The sequence below is a fragment of the Pipra filicauda genome, unplaced genomic scaffold (genome assembly GCF_003945595.2).
Source record: "Pipra filicauda isolate LSUMZ 115617 unplaced genomic scaffold, ASM394559v2 scaffold120_size2142806_pilon, whole genome shotgun sequence".
Classification (NCBI taxonomy): domain Eukaryota; kingdom Metazoa; phylum Chordata; class Aves; order Passeriformes; family Pipridae; genus Pipra; species Pipra filicauda.
In genome coordinates this window covers 1,376,548-1,393,261 of record NW_024103663.1, presented here as the reverse complement: position 1 = coordinate 1,393,261, position 16,714 = coordinate 1,376,548, and the positions used below count along the sequence as shown (strand labels likewise).

Genomic DNA, 16,714 nt, shown 5'->3' with positions numbered 1-16,714 from the left:
GCACTGATTTGTCCCCAGCAACATCAGAGAGCTCAGTGCTCCCCCGGTATCAGCAGAGTGAGCACAGAGCAAACACAGAGTAAGTAACACCAGCAGGAAGGAATGGGAAGGGGACAGAACTCCAGAATCAGAAATGAACCCACAGGCTGTTTAGAACATCACTGCATCTCCCACAGATGTGCTTGAAGAGCCAAAATTCCACCCCTGGAGAACCTACTTGGAATTTTCTGGCTCACGCAGCACAGTACCATCCACCTGTAGACAGGGAATTGTGAGTTTTTGGAAGACAGGACGAGTGGAGGCAGCAGGGAGGTGCAGGCCTGGTGTCTGACACTGGGAACACAGACAGGTAAAGGCAAAGGGTGTTTGCTCTGAGCTATTCTTCAAATATTGGCATATTTGGGTTTATTGCAGGAACACAAGAGTGACAACATTTGCAGTGCTCTGAAAAACAAAATTCTTCCAGCCCCCTCTTTTACAAACATGATTTTGGATCCTGCAGCAATAGGAACAAAATGCTTGAGATAAGCTTTGAGGGAAGAGGCTGCTTTGTAAAACAGACAAAGAAGGAAAAGGCATTTGTTTTCCATGTGGTGACACTGTAACAGCGAATGCACAAACCAGCCCTGGGGAGGGCAACTTCAGAGTTCACCAAGCACAGCAATAAAAAATAATAATAATATAAAAATGAAGTTCTAGAGGTTTTTTCATCAGGCATTATGAATAAGTTCAAAATAAAATACTTAATATCAGCAGCAGGAAATGTTTCCTCTGGATGCCCTGTGTAAGGGAACACAGTTCAGTGCTTCCTGGGGAAGTTTTGGTCACTGAAGTGGGTGTTTCCTTCTAAGCCTCTGTTAGTTCCGTGGCACTGGTGTGGTTTGTCAGGACATCCTCCAGGTACAGGGACACCCTCACCCTCGCCTTGCCCCCCAGCTGTTTCTCTATCCCACTGAGATGGTCGATGGCTCCTTGCAATCCTCTCTCCCTCTCTCCCAGGTCCATGGGTGTCCCTGGGTCGCTGTCCTCCCCCCCAGAGCTCAGGTACTGCAGGATGTAGGGTTTGATGGCCTCCCCGTGGTCCCTGATGGTGCCCCAGATGACGGGCAGGTCCGTGCCCTTCGCCAGCCGCAGCAGATGCAGCAGAGCCCGGCAGATCTGCGTCCTGAGGCTGGAGCTGTACTTGAACTCCAGGAAGTCCTCAGTGTCCTCACTCCTCTGCAAGGCCACCACCAAGGCACTCCAGATTTGGGAGAACTGCTCCGTGGAGCCATAGCATTCCCTCTTGCTGGGGATGGACAGGGCCATGGCCGACTTGATTCGGACTTTAAAGTTCTTGCAGGACTTGACCACTGAGGAGAGTGCACTGTATGCTTGTGTGGTCCAAGGAGCCTCTCCTAAAAAAAAAAAAACAAAAAAAAAACCCAAAGCCCCCCTTTTTAATCAACCCCTTTTTAATATTTTGTATTTTAAAATATACAAAACTGTAATTATATCTCCTAAATATTTAATGGGCTTATATTTATTGTATTTATTGTGGTTTAAGTGAGAGAACCAGGTGTTATGAAATTAAATATTAGTTTAAAAAGTTAATCTGAAATTTTCCAAGAGGAAAAGTGACATTTGGCATCTATTCACAGCTACCACCCCATCCTCACACTCTTTTTTAACGTGACAGATCCAGCTGCAGTTACACCTGTGCTGGCACTGGCAGGAGCTGAGCCTGTTCCCCTGGGAAGAGCTCTGGGAAAGCTCTGACAGCAACACCCAGCTCTGTTTGCTTCTTCTCCACCACACTGGTACCAGAGATGGTCTGACCAAAACCCCAAGTGCTGTGTGGGTGCAGGGGGGAGCAGGACTCACCGAGAGGCAGGGCAGGGTTCCTGAACACGTTCCCCAGCGCGTAACAGGCGTTCCAGCGCACCTTCATGGTGGCCTCGCTCTGCACGGTGCCAATGAGGGCCTGCAGAGCCTCCTCGATGGCCTCCCTGAACCTGGGGTTGGAGATGTGGCAGGGCTGCAGGAAATGGAGCACATTCCCAAGGACACGGACGGCGTTGCTCTTCACCTGGAACGCACAGACACAAAAACCACCCCGGTCCCCAGGTTTGTCAAGCCCGCTGTGAAATCACGCTCAGAGCCAACAAGGAGCACAGCTGGAATCACACTGGTGGTCTTATCACACGGCAACTTCCTAAACGCCACCAGAAAGATCATTCACTGCAAATGGCCCCAGACCAAACCAAAAACCCCTGCACTGTGGAAAAGCACAATCAAATGGTCAAACAACACAGGAAACCTCCAAACACCAGCCCTCGAGGGAGGATGCTGAGCTACAGCTCTCCCCATCTGTTGGGGCAAAGAGACCCAAAGAAACTTTTTCCTTTTTAAATAAAAATGCAAGAGTTAACTACACTAACTCCACCCTCCTTCCCCTCAGTCCTACCTTGTCTCTGTCCTTGGATGCTTCCGTGGCAGACCGTAACAATTTCAGCAGCAGGAGATCAGAAAGGTCCTCCTGAAAGCTTTGTCCCATGGTTTGCCTGGCAGGAGAATCATCCTGTGAACACCCAACTCAGCTGACCCATCCCCAAAGATGTGCTACAACCCTTTATAAAGGCCCACGAACAAACAACCTTCACTCTTTAGAGGGCTAATATGTAAGGCAGGCCTTTCTGCATGTGACCACTATGTTTATTAATTTAAAACCAAACTATCAATGCAAGAAACCTGGTTAGCAATGGTTAAGTCTGTAATAAAAAACAGAGGGCAAGGAATTGCTCAGAGGCAATTCTGTAGCAGGAATATATGATAACTATTTCTCCTGTTAAAAATGTAACAGTAGGTTGGGCTTCCCTCAGTCTTTGGCTCGAGGAAGGGTTAAATATTTATTACTTTTACTTCTGAGTTATGTTGAAAGTAAAGGAACCATGTCATTACACCAAGAAACATACAAGAAATAGAAACCCAGAAAGTAAACTTGGAATGTAGAGAGAGTCTCTCTTCAGAGAGGCTTTTTACAAGAGCATGTATAGGACAGGGAAGAATGGCTTCAAACTGAGAAACTTCAAACTTGGACACCTCCAGGGAGGGGGACTCCACCACCTCTCTGGGCAGCCCTTTCCAATGCCTGACCACCCTTTCCATGCAGAAATTCCTCCTGATGTCCAACCTGACCCTCCCCTGGTGCAGCTTGAGGCCGTGTCCTCCTGTAGACCAGTGCCCTGTGTCTGACACTCTGGGGACATGGCAGAGAGGTTTCACACACAGGCCAAGGTGTCCTTACGTACATGTTGATGATCAGAGTGTCTGTCAGGTTGCCCAGGGACCAGGCTGCCTTGGCACGGACGTTGGGAGACTTGTCGTGCAGGGAATTCAGGATGGCATTTGCTGTGTCTGCCACAAACATCACATCCTGTCAGAGCAAAAACTGCTGCAAAGTTAGAAGGTTTTCAAAACTCAGGTGATTTCCTTAAGTAAAACACATACATTCTGGATTTTCTAGGGAAAATGATACCTGCAGTATATGAATGAGACCAGCTCTATTCATATACTCTTCTTTTGGAGGTGACACCTTTTAAGCTCAACAAAGCTCTGTACAGCTTTGTCTGACCTTAATTAACTTCCCAAGCCTGAATGCTGACCAAGTTCACCACCTTTGGGTAGCTGTTGCTGGAAGGCTTCAATCTATTATTTAATTTCACTGGTGCTTTAGTTACTTTGGATTTTAACATAATTACTTGGACTGCCAATCTTATACTCATCAAATCCCACTCTCAAAGTAATTGCTTCTCCAATTGTCAAGCTGCCTGTCTGATCTTCTCTTCTATGGCACATTACATGTGCCTATGGTAAAGGATCTTCTTTAGAAATATTTTGGAGTCAAACTTCAGTGTCAGCTACTGCATAATTTCTTTATTACAATCATTTATTTAAGGCCACGTGGCAAAAGCTCCGAGTCTTACAGCTCAGCCAAGATGAGAGTTTTTGTGGAAACAAACCAGCATTTTTCTCTAAATAAACTCTTATTTCTTAGTTTTAAGCAAAACTGAAGCCTTCACATTAAAGATTTGTTAAAACATAGAATCCTTAAGGTTGGAAAAGACCTGTAAGAGGGAGTCCAACCATTAAACACCACAGAGCCCTGCAGAGCTGTTCCCCTCGGCCCAGCTCTATCTCACCTCTTACAGCTCCTTTGTGCCAACCTAACCACTTCAACTTCCACCCCTAAGAGCTCAGGGAAGATCCTGACCTCCCTCCTTCTCCTCTCATTCACGAGGCACTCTGGCTTCTGCTTCATCCACTTAAAGCTGCACTGGTTTTGCTCTCACACAAAAGGCAAGAGCCGGTCTGGAGCCAGTAAGGAAAAGCTATAAATACACAACAGACCAAAAGTAAACCCAATTAATTTCAAAAGAATCCACGTTTCACGACTTATGGTTCATCAAACCCTTTCTAAAGTGGCTGAGAAGAAGGGAAGTAGGCCGGCTCTGACCTGCCTGAGGCAAGGGAACAGGATGTAGACTCCCAGGGCACGTGCGGCAGCGGCTTTGACCAGGGGGTTCTCGCTGTGGTTCAGGCCAAGCAGCAGCGTCACACACAGGATCTGCTGGTCATCCTGCAACGGGAGGGACTGAAGAGATCTCTGTCCCACAAACACTCTGAAAGACCCTAACGTGTGGGATCTATAGGAGCTTCCCCTCAGAGCGTAGTCAAAAGTAAATTCACTGGTGTTCCAGGATCCCACGCGGGAAACGAGAACGCCTCCAGCAAACAGGATCTCGTTGTTGTTAGAGAATATCACAAAGGAAACCAAAATATTAACTATCATCCATCAGAGGTAAAACAGAGTGAATGGGTTGCTTTTTCCTTACTTCCCTCTTTTCCCCTTCATTAACCGGGACAGCCAGGCAGGGTAAGTTCATCCTGGGCAGGTTGTCAGTTCACCAGCCCATGACAAAGGGTCACAGTGGGCACTGACTTGACCCCACGTGGCCACAGGGACAAGAGAGTGCATGGGATCAAAGTACAGGAGGATGAAGTACACCCTGTACTTGGAGAAGCTGGATGGAGAATTCCAGAGATACTGCTGGACTAGCAATTCCTGGGCAAATGAGATCTGGCAGAGCACTCCCCAGCAAGGGCACGGTGACACAGAAGGAGCTGCACAATGCAGTGGGGATCCACTGCCAAGGCTTTCATGTTTAAAAGCATATTTCATGTTGCAAAGGCAGAGTGAGGCCAACAGATTTGTTTGCTTCTGCCAGGGCAATCACCACAGGTTGGTGTTTTCAAAGCCAGCCAAAACTAAAGAACACTCACGGAAACGGGTGCACAACGTCAGGCCGTGGCTGTTGGCTCAGCTGGCTCTTCAAAGAATTAACCAGCACAATAACAATCCCTCACCCCTCCCTCATGCCATGAAATCCTTGTCCTCCATCTCCTGTGCAACATCTCCAAGGCTGAGTATTCATGGCAGGGCCAAACAGCTGCTGTGACCCACAGTTTAATTGTTTTGACAGACTAATTACTCCCAACATTGCCTTTTCCAGCCTTCAACGGTCACAATGTTCAGAATGTAAAAAAACTAATAATTCTGGAAGCTTTCTTCACCCTCTCCTAATAAATTTTAAAAGGCTTTATACTACTGTAATCTGGTGGTCAAGGAAAAAGCCTCAAAGGTAAACATACCACATTTAAAGGTGTGTTCTCTTACCTGCAGAAGGCTGAAAGCTTCTGGCAAGATAGAGGACAGGGCGTCACAGGCACTTGTCTGGAGAGTGGCATATGGGGAGTTCTGGAGAGTGCCAGGTAAAGGGCCATTCAACATCATCTTCCAGAAAGTCACAACCTACAGGAGAAGCAGCCAGGTTTACCCGTTTAAACTCAGCAATTACACACAAGTTCTATAATAGATTGTCTTAAAGATGATTGTCTTTAAGAAATACAGCAGCAAGCATAATCACACATGGAAGGGATTACAATTGTTTGAAGCCCAAAATATTTGGCATTCAGAAACATTTTAAAGACACTTTAGTACTGCTATCAAGCAGTTTTTCACCAAGTTCTGTTTGTTTCCTTCTCAAGGCCACATACACTCAGATTAAACTGCATTAGGGGGAGTTACAATCCCATTCCTGAATCCACAGCTGGGTATTTTCATTTGCCTGACATTTACCTTCATAGCAAGTAACAGGAACCTGGTGCTACTGAACACATTTCCTATCTTGTAGGCTCAAAACTCAGCATGAGCCAAGAAAATTTTTAAACTTGCCTTCTGTTCACAGAAGCAAGACTTAAACAGGCCTGTGTTACCAACTAGGATGCCAGTTCCTCAGCTTCTGCAAACTTAGGCAAAAAACAGCTAAGGAACTTTTCTGCATTCACATCTATTGTGATTCTGGCCACTCTCTCTGCACTTGTGAGCAGCCAGGAAAGGTAGGTTGGCTCTTTAACAACGCAAATTCACCAAAACCTTAAAAGTTTTATGCAGCAGTGATGACATATGCAGAGTTGGTGCTGTTCTTCCAGCCCTCGGATCTCAAGTAGGCAGGAAGAGGTGGGAAGAGGAAAGGCAGAGAGGCAGAGTTAACATCATGTAAAATAAAAACCAACACACCTGCCTACCGACAAAACCTGCCAAAATAATGCAGGAAGTCTACAAAAATTGTTCATATCAGCATCTGTAAAGCCACAGAGTACCGAGTCCCTTCCTGCTTCCCTGCAGGATTTATCTGTATCCATGCCAGTGACTTTGCAGAGTCCAGTGCAGTGGAATCTCACACTTACCAGGCTGACTGGCACTCTCTGAGCAGGGGCAGTGGGTGAGTCGGGTTTGTACTGCTGCAGGACACCTGTGCCCAGCTCTTCCAGAAGCTGCAGAGGAAGAAAAACCAAGGAGGTCTTCATCAGGGATGACTCAAGAACCAAGGAACTACAGCAATCTTCATCTAGGACCATACTTACCCAGGGAGCAAAAATAAAAGATTCAGTATTGTTTTGGACTCTATTCTGTCCCTGCTACTGAAGAAATTTGATAAAAGCTTTTCTTACATAAGGCCTTCAGCTGGAAAAATTGCTGCACAAAGACAAATCTCTTTGAGCTTTCCTCTGGGTGACAGACTACAGTCCCTGCACCAGCTGATGCTAAATCAGGGAAGGACCAGTCCTTGCACTTCCCAAGCTTCCTGGTGACTCAGCAGAGCAACCGAATTCTGCTGAGACTTCAAGACTGGAAGCTGAAGGTGCATTTCTCATAGTGTCAGGGTACTGCATTTCTACATCATACACACATGCTCTGAATATTCATCACTATTCATCTGTGTTTGCAAAGCACACTCAGATAAAACTCATTGGGTAAAACAAAGTTGATGTGTCCTCTGCTCTTACTTTGGCTCCATGAAGCTGAATGGAGGGATCCATTTCTTCCATGCATCTGCAGGCCACTTCTCCAAGTTCTAGGAAATAGCTCTGAGCCATGGGAAAATAACCTTTCACAAGAAGAGCCAGCACCTAGACATGGACAAAAGAAATTCCACTCTGTGTTTTTCCCTTCTGTTAACCCAAAATACCCCAAATACACACGGAGAGGATGTTAATGGGCTAATCAACCCTGGGACCATGTACTGAACTCTGATGTAACAGATACACCTTGCAGCACAACTTCTAGAATACTAGAGCTAATTAAAAACCTCCCGGCTCCATTATCTTGTTCAAAAAAGAGCCACAGAAGCACTATCAGGTAGCAACACCATGAATTATTTACTGTGAGTGAGGACTCCTGTAGCTAAAAAAATAAGCAAGAGTGTAAGAGTAAGACATTCTGTACCTCCTGTAATGCTGCTACTGCCTTCTGTGAAGCTGGATTTAACAATTATTTATTGTTCCAGGAAGAGAGTGAGACTTCTCGGGATGCATTTTACAAAATCTTATTCTTTTCTGTGGTTACATGAGGAAAACAAGACCAAGCCTCAACATTCACAGGTACTCCTTGAGTCACACCAGCATCATTCCACAGTTCCCTGTCCTTTGACTGCAGGGCTCTTCCCCACTGTTTTCCAGCAAAACTTTCATTTAGATGCTCTGTGGAGGAGTTTGCACGGGGAAGACTCGCAGTCTTCACCAGGTGCCAGCACACACAACCAAATAATATTTAAAAACAATGAAGATAAAAATCTCCCTGAGAGAGCGTGGAGCAAAGGGAACCCACAACTGAGGTCTGGCTGCCAGGAGGCAGTTTGGTACTGCAGCAAGCTGCTGTTCATCCCACCTGCAGGGATTCCAGTCGGAGGGGACACGGTTCGTAGACGCTGGACAAGGACGGGAAGTTCACGTCGCTGTCAGAACAGGAATCCTCTCTGGGCAGGACGATGATGGAAACACAGAGATGGAGCAGCCAGCAGGGTTCTGGAGATACACATCCTGCTGGATTTTCCAGAGGCTCCCCTTCTGAGGGGAGAGCTTTCCTCCACTGCTCAGAGGAATGAAAGCGCCGAGGGGTTGTGCTGCCGCTGTTGTTCAGCCCTGAAGAGCTGGGCTGCTGCAAAAGTAACTGCACCTCTGGTAAAGGTGCCTGGACAGACACTATTGCCCCTAATAACGTCAGGCTGGAAACTCGAACGTTAACATCTGCAGGAGAAAACAGGGTGGGGAAAGAAAGAGCCAAAAAAACAGCCCATTAGTATCCTCCTTTGGCAGCTTTCAGACAAGACAGATTAGAACATATAAACATTTATCTGTTGCTAGTGAATTCTGTATTTATGAAGCACAGAGGAGGAAGGGAATCTACAGAGTTGGTAATAACCAATGCTGAATGAAGACAGAACACACACAGAGAGAATGCAAACCTTTGTGACAGATGTAGGGCTTTATCTGGTTCCACACTCTCGTCAGCAGCCCAGGCTTTAATCGGTTGTAGGGTGCATTGGAAACCAAGTTTGCAAGGCACTGGAACACACAAAAGAACACACGTGGGGTGATGGTTACACTGTCAGCCTGGCCTTCCACAGATTTGTTTTTACATTTGTAATTTAGGTCACTCAGCTCATTATGTGAAGGCACCTGAAAACAAAGGCCCCAATTATCTTCTGTGTGAAAACTGTTTACAAACCTGGCTTCAAAGAACAAGGAATTAATACTGTGGCATAAAGCCCAAGGAATTTCAATAGCCCATGGAAGGATATTTTTATCAATTTGGATTCCAGTTTTAAAGTCAATGTGAGTCTTCAGAATGAACCTTTTATAGGTTCATTCAGCTCCAAAAAGACTAAGGAAAAGCAGAAACAAGAGAATTGTGCTGAAAAAAATCCCTGGGACTCTGGATGGAGCTCTGAGTAACCTGGTCTAGTGGAAGGTGCCCCTGCCCACAGCAGGGAAATTGGAACTATATGGTCTTTAAGGTCCCTTCCAACCCAAACCATTCTGGGATTCTATGACTTGGTCAAAGAAGCCTTGTGAGATGACAACTTTCTATTTCCCATCACCAAAGTCCTCCACAGCCACAATCATTTCTCTGCAATCTTTCTTCAGGACTTAATCTACAGACTAACACCACCTCTTGGGCAGCATCTGACACACTTCCAGTGCAGTTACCTTGACTATCTGTGTCAGTGTCTGAGCAGAGGACTCTGCCACCAGGGCCAGCAGCAGGCAGCGGTGCAGCTCCCGGATGCTGGAAGCAATAGTGACAGAGAAGGGAGTAAAAGCCCTCTTGTGATCATTGGCATCTTCAGCAACTGAGAGAAACTGCTTAGAACCTTCCAGGATGGCTGAGAGGACTTGAAGAGCACAGGCACGGGTCTGAAATGATAAAACATTTCTGTTACCTCTTAACACCTCCTTTGAGCCGATTGAGAATTTTTAACTGCGTGAAAATCTTTCTCCAGCAAGAGAAAATTCAACTCCAACTATCTTTTCTAGTAACTTTCAGATGTATAGAACCAATCCTTAGCCAATACATCCTATTTATTTCTTGTGGTACAGTGATACAGTAGCCAAATATTTACTGAAGGCCAGAGACAACAACTCCTAAGATTAATATGGGGAAAAACACAACAATTTTTGTACCCAGAAGTGCCTCACCTTTGGAGAAGGGTCCTTTAGAGCAATAGTCATCAGGGACACTGACTGGGGGCTGCCAATACCAGGGGCATCAGGGACAAATGCTGACCAGTAGCCATAAAGAACTCTCTTCTCTATTGATTTTATAGCAGAGAGGAAACAGGCCAGGGCCCCTTGACGAACATTGGCTTGGTAAGACCTTAAAAACAAACAAAAAGGTTAATGAAAACAGCAGGAAAAACTGATGGACTTCACCTCTTTCACTCATATTAGTGGCTGGCTGTGAGAGGAAATTCTTTAGACCAAGAACAGGAAGAACAAATTTACTTTCAAACCAATACAAATTACTGCTTTTCGATTTTCTTGTATCATCTCATAAATCAAAAGGGAAAGTGATTTCCTCAGCAGTTTTGATTAGAACAAAGTGCGAGGATCCTGTGGAAGCGTCTCATGTTTTATGTTTGTGTGCACAACAATCACCTCACTTTGCTCTGGATTCCACCTTCAGCATCAGAATATTCCGACTCACTGCTGCTGATCCTCTTCCAGCCAGTGCCCTGGGAGGACAAGGGCTCCTTCCCAGCACACACAGATGCAGCACCCGAGGCACGAGGCCGAGGATCCGGACAAGGACTGTTCTGCACATCCCCCAAGTGCAATTTCAGCATGTCTGCTCCAAGGACTGACTCATTTCCTGCATCCCCCGAATCTTCTCTTCCCTCTTCCTCTCCCTTCTTTTGTTTCCCTTTGGATTTTTTCCTTCGGTTCTGTTTAAGGACAAAAAATGGATTTTTTTTTTTTTAATCCTTTGAAACAATACCTAGAAAGATGTGCAAAGGTTTTGTACTTGTAAATCTAAGGGAAAAGGGTCTCATCTGAAAACAAAAGTAACTGCTAAACCAGAATAAAAGCACAGTTTAATATAATAAATCATGCCCCCTGTATAGTATATTACCATCACATTATACAGGTTTCTAAACAAGTTTTTAGATAAGATTTAGTGTAGTCAATACTTAACCAATCCATAAATGCAGTTACATTCTGTGCAACACTGTACATACAGAAACAGTCACTCTTTAGTATCTGAGCTTATAAATTCTGCTTATTAGTAGCAACAGTCACATCAGTTCAGTAATACCTTAGTGTAAGCAAGCATTTGTAATTGAAGAGCCTCAAATATTAAGCTTTGGATGCTTTATCAGTAAAGCAAAGTATTTAAGAAAAATTGTAGTTAAAAATCACATTTCACACAAAAGTGACTAAAGAACATTAAATACTTCTGTAATTCTTTTAGATTTACTGTAGGTATTCAACACCTAAAAAGAAACAAGTCAACATGAGTATGCAACTTTATTTTCTCTAATGTCTTTTCAGATAATCAGTAATCCAAAATGTTTACAGGGTTAAAAAATAACCTGTAGAAGTATTAAGCAGAGCAGATGAGGCAAGAAATCAGTCTTTAGATGAACTTGACTTCCCCAAGGAGGAGTCAAACAATTGTGCAAGTGTTAGGAGAGAAAATGTAACTTATAAAATCAAAAGCTTTGGCCAGTCTGCACCCATCAATCCCATGCCTGCAGGCCAGGAATTCTTGGCTATGGATGAGTAACTGTTAAACACAGCTTAACCCAGGAAAGCCAATCTCTGCAGAGCTGAGTTCACACAGCAATTTTACTCAGTGCAGAATTTCTAATCAATACCTTTAAAGCAAAGAACTGAATTTATCCCGGGCTCAGAACATGAAGAGCCATCTTCACGGCAGGTAACACACAAGCACAACAACCACGCTGTAGAATCAGGATCATCCCAGCTTACCCCTGTCTGCTTAAAGCTGGCTGGTTCTGCCTGTTCCTGTTTGACAGGTGACCTTTTGTCATACTGAGGTAACGGAGCAGGGTACAGGGCTGGGGGCACCTCTATGCTCAGTCCTGGCAGCCCGTGGAACATGCATTTCTGCAGCAGGAATACAAACATCAGTGTTCTGCCCCTCCCTGATGCACAAAGATTTACTGTGTATTTACTCAGGTGTTCACCAACTTTCAGCTGGGCTTGTGCTCCTTCTTCCCCCAGGTCTTGCCTCTCCCCACACAGAACAGCCCTGCTACCTCTGAAATTCAACTACATCCAGAAGGATTTTAAGTAGGTCCAAAAAAAAAAAACAAGCTTCCCATCTTTCTCTCACTTTTGTGCAGTTAAGATGCTGTGAGAGAAACTCAGTGTCTTTTTCTTTATATCTCACACTCCATCTCCCCCCAAGCTCAGGCTTCTCTGCTCCCTCTTGCTCATCTCCTGTTTCCCACTTAACAATATCTGGAACCTTCAAGTGTTTGCCTCTTTCTCAAGGTGGATTTAACTATTTACCTTTAATACTGCAAGAAGAGCTCCAATTTGGTCAGTTTGCATTAGTTTCATCTTCCCACCGTTGAGAAGTGACTGGATGCCTTTCAGTGCATTTTGGAGTAACTGAAAACACAGAATTACTTACTTTTCCTTCCCAAATCACTCAAGGTTCACATCTTTCAAGTAACTTTATAGGCAATTACAGTTTTGCTCAGCATAATTACAGTGATAGAATAAAAAATTACAGACTGTTAAAGCAAAATCTCAGTTGACGACATTCCAAATTTCATATATTCCAGCAGCACTATCTCCTAATCACGGTATTTTAGACAATTAGACTCACACTTACCATGCAAAAAGTGATGTCATCTACATCAGAGGTTTTTGAAGACTGCAGAACACTCAGGAAAGTTTGAAAACAGACACTTCTGTAGGGCTCATCCAAGTATGGCTGTCCAGGCACACTAAAATTAGAGCAGGAGTAGACAAAAGGTTGGTTTAAATTCTGTCCACAGGTTCATAAAGTTACACAAACTCATATCCAAGCCCTCTGTTAGCCTGAAGAGCCCCAGATGAATGGATGGTTCTTTGAAAGGGACCAGTTCTACCATATGGAGAACAAAAGGAGACCTGCTGCACAAAGAATCACTGCAGGGACCAGAGAGCACACCACCTTTTCTTTTCTTCCCTAAACTAATCCCCATAACACTACTTCTGGAGGACTGAGAGTACGTTGTTTTATGACACAGTATCTTGGAGCACTAAAGCTTTAAATTTCAAGTTCATGCATGTACACCTTGCTGGCCCTGTGCTGGCAAATGTAGCTCTTCCAAACCACCCAGAAAGGCTCGTACCCACCTGAGACACAGGTTTGCCATGCTGCGAACCGCTGCCCTCCTGAGCTCCACGTCGGGCTGAGCGGGGTCACTGAACTGCACCAGGAGCCCAGGCCTGCCCAGCAAATCTGGGAGATACTGAAACAAAACACCAGAAGCCATTAGGGGGCAGCTAATGACCCTCAGCCTCCTGGTTCTTGTGGTTGGCAGCTAAACGTGGCTACGTGGGGTGGCTGCACCCTGGCTGGACACTAGGTGCCCACCAAAGCTGCTCCATCACTCCTCAACTGGACAGGGGAGAGAAAATAAAATGAAAGGCTCATGAGTTAAGGACAGGGAGAGGTCACTCACTGATTACCCTCATGGGCAAAGCAGACTTGACTTAGGGAAATTAGCTGAATTTATTACCAATCAAAACCAGAGCAGGATAATGAGAAGTAAAACAAATCCTAAAAATTGTCAGCTGCAATCCCAGACTCCAGAGACAGATTATGTTTATAAAAAACGGCATGAAAAACTTAAGTCCCTAAGTTTTCTTATTTTGCATTACGAAGGGATCAAGTGTGAGCTCAGTTCAGCTGAGTCCCAGTTTATGCTCTTTTCCCAGACATGAAGCCAAGCTAGGAACAACTGCTGCACCCAACTGCTGCTGTTACATGGGCTACAAACCCACACAAGCTGGCAGCTCCAAAACTGTGAGCATCACCACCCCATGCTCAGCCCAGAGACTGCTCTGCAAGCTGCCACAAGCTGGTGACAGCAGGAGGATTCAGCATTTCAAACACTGTCACGCTGCAGCAACAAGGAGCTTCACAGAGGATTGATACCTGAGAGTCTCCACCTGAAACGGCTCCGAGCCCACTGCACAATAAACACCTGGTCTGGTTACAGGATGAATTTCAGGATCCTCAGTGGAGCCTGTGGAGTAATGTGCAATTTGACGCTCCCTGTGTTCTGCCTGCCTGATACACAGGGTGGCTGGTGTGCAGATTAAGCCTGGTGCCCTTCCTTAAGGGCTCGGGCCAGGTGGTCCCTGCAGCTGCAGGTACAGAGGTATCCCACGTGAGAAGAATCTTGTTCTCTCTTATTATTAGTATGCACACCTGAAATTCAACTTTCTCATAAACATCCATCACTATTTAAATGGGAACTAATCTTAGCATGGAAGGTAACACAAATTGAGAAATTTTTTATTCTTTCTTTCAGGAATAAAATAAAGTAGAAACAGCCAATTGGTGCAAATGTTTCTGTTGTCACTCCTCTTAGTTTGTAAACTCACCTTCTGACATTTAGGCCCATTATTGTAAAAAAGAGCTGCTAAGGCTTGCAGAATTTCAACATGTGTCCAGGAGCTGCACTGCTTCAGAGCAGAGATGCAGTAGGAGAGAAGGAAATTCAAGTTCTGCTCATCAACCATCACCTGTGGCAACAGAAAAGGACTGTGTTCAAGATTAACATCATCATGTACTGTCAGAGTCAATAAATCCAGAGATATTGGTCACAGACTGGGGCAACCTGGCCGTTAAAATCACACACCAGCACAGAATCAGCTGACACTTAAGCAATGGATAAATCAACACAAGTGTCCTAAAGCCAAGAGCAGTTCCGATGGTGAATCACTTCTGACTGAGAGCTGGTTTTACATAAGGAATCATAGTAGAGCCAGATCAGAACCTCAGCCAAAAATAACTAACTAATACAGTGAAAATACAAGAAACTTTGCCTGAAGGTTGGCTCCACAGCCCTGGAAAAAGACAGAGGACCCCCTGGCTTAGTGGGGGATCAGGAACCAGCATGAGAGAAAGGAGGGACAAGACCAAACTTTTCTTACCTGATATCTGTTAAGCAAGTGATGGATAAGCTGACAGACTTTGCTGACAAGATGTTCCTGATCAAGGGGAACCAGCTGACAGGCTTGGACAAGCAGAGCACAAACATCCTGGAAAAGAAAGCCTCTGTTCATTATTTAGTGACTACAAAGCCAGGGTGGAAACCTGGCTCAGGCTTTGATCACAGAGCCAGGTCTGTGTGAAGGCACCACTGACACCAGTACCCACAGTCAGTGCAGTGAAATGAGTGAATGCCCAGCTCGTGAGCTGCCCCTCATTTACCCACAGACCTTCATCCCAACACAGGGATACAGGGACATGGGTTCAGGCTGCAGGAGTGCTGCTCAGGCAACACCACTTAATAAGGCACAAAAAAAGTTAGATCGAGGAACAGAAGAGTCCAAAAACCAATTCATTCCAAAGTGCAAAGTAATTCTGCTTTGGAATTAAAACGAAGACAAACCAGTAAGTCAGTGTAATAATGAAGTACCACGTGTTCCTAAGGAAGCAGCATCCACTCTGCACAACTACAGCGCTCAGCTTTGAAGAGTCTGCTTTAAGGCTTAAAAAGCTTTTATGTTTTCAGTAACAGACTACGAAAATCGGCAAGTCCCCGTGCCCACAGTCCCACCTACCGGTGTCACCCACCACCTCCACCCGCGGGCTCGGGCACAGGGCAGCTCTGTGTCCCACAACGGGTGGGGAAGGGTGGAGGCAGGGGAAACGTGGAGGGGAGCACACGGGGCGAGGACGGCGTGCGGGACCAGCCCTGCCTGCCGCGGGGGGGCCGCGGGCTGGGACCCTCCGGGCTCCTGCGTCGGGGCATCCGCGGGACCCTGCGGGGTCTCCAGGCCACCGTCACACACCCACGGGTGGGCACGGCGGAGAAAACACCCGCTGACCACCGCCCTCGGGACGCGCGCCCCACACACCCACGCGTGTCCCACACACCGGCACCACGCGGGGGTGGTGGGTGCGCACACCCCGCGACACGTGCGAGCGACCCCTCTTCCTCCTCCTCCCCCGCTTCCCCACGCGGGCACATCCCCGCGGGCGGCCGGAGCCCCGAAGCCGCCAGCCCCCGCCGTGTCCCAGCCCCGTCCCCCCGCGGTACCTGCGGCGCGGGAGCGGGCGCGGGCTCGGGCCCGCAGCTCTCGGAGATGAGCTGGTCGAAGAGCAGGTGCAGCTCGGTGCGGTCGGGCCGCGGCCGCGGGGCCCCGAACCGGGCCAGGCAGCGCCGGAGCGCCCCGCCCGGGCCCGGCTCGGCCGGTGCCGCCGCCGCCATTGCCGCCGCACCGCCCCGCCCGCGCCGCCATGGCAACCACAGCTTCCGGGGCCGCGCGGGTACGGCGGCCGGGAGGGGACAAGGAGGGGAACAGGGACGGGCCCGCGGCAGGTGGCGGTGCCGCCCGTCTGTGGGACATCCCGCCCGGGCACCGCCGGCTGGGCTTGAAAACTGTGCAACCACAGAGTCACTCGCGTTGGGAGAGGATTCCAAGGCCGTCGAGTTCGGCCGTTCCCCCAGCACTGCCAAGTCCGTCACTAACCCACGTCCCCCAGTGCCACATCAGTCCCTCCAGGAATGGGGACTCCACCCCTGCCTGTGCCAAGGCTGGACACGCTTTCCATGAAGGATTGTTCCCAATATCC

The 16,714-nt window shown here is 46.9% G+C and overlaps 1 protein-coding gene across 1 annotated transcript; it reads right to left on the bottom strand.

The window, feature by feature from the left end:
- Positions 1 to 377: 377 nt before the first annotated feature.
- Positions 378 to 16,333, bottom strand: HEATR6 (HEAT repeat containing 6). The gene is made up of 20 exons (XM_027751565.2): positions 16,179 to 16,333; positions 15,067 to 15,174; positions 14,515 to 14,655; positions 13,258 to 13,373; positions 12,749 to 12,863; positions 12,421 to 12,522; positions 11,875 to 12,012; positions 10,540 to 10,826; positions 10,081 to 10,258; positions 9,592 to 9,798; positions 8,847 to 8,946; positions 8,270 to 8,628; positions 7,390 to 7,512; positions 6,790 to 6,876; positions 5,717 to 5,851; positions 4,496 to 4,618; positions 3,291 to 3,415; positions 2,447 to 2,543; positions 1,864 to 2,068; positions 378 to 1,397 (listed from the first exon to the last, which is right to left on the bottom strand). The coding sequence occupies exons 3-20, from the start codon at positions 14,650 to 14,652 to the stop codon at positions 847 to 849; spliced, it is 3,186 nt and encodes a 1,061-aa protein (XP_027607366.1). The 5' UTR covers positions 14,653 to 14,655; positions 15,067 to 15,174; positions 16,179 to 16,333; the 3' UTR covers positions 378 to 846.
- Between the last annotated feature and the right edge of the window lie 381 nt (positions 16,334 to 16,714).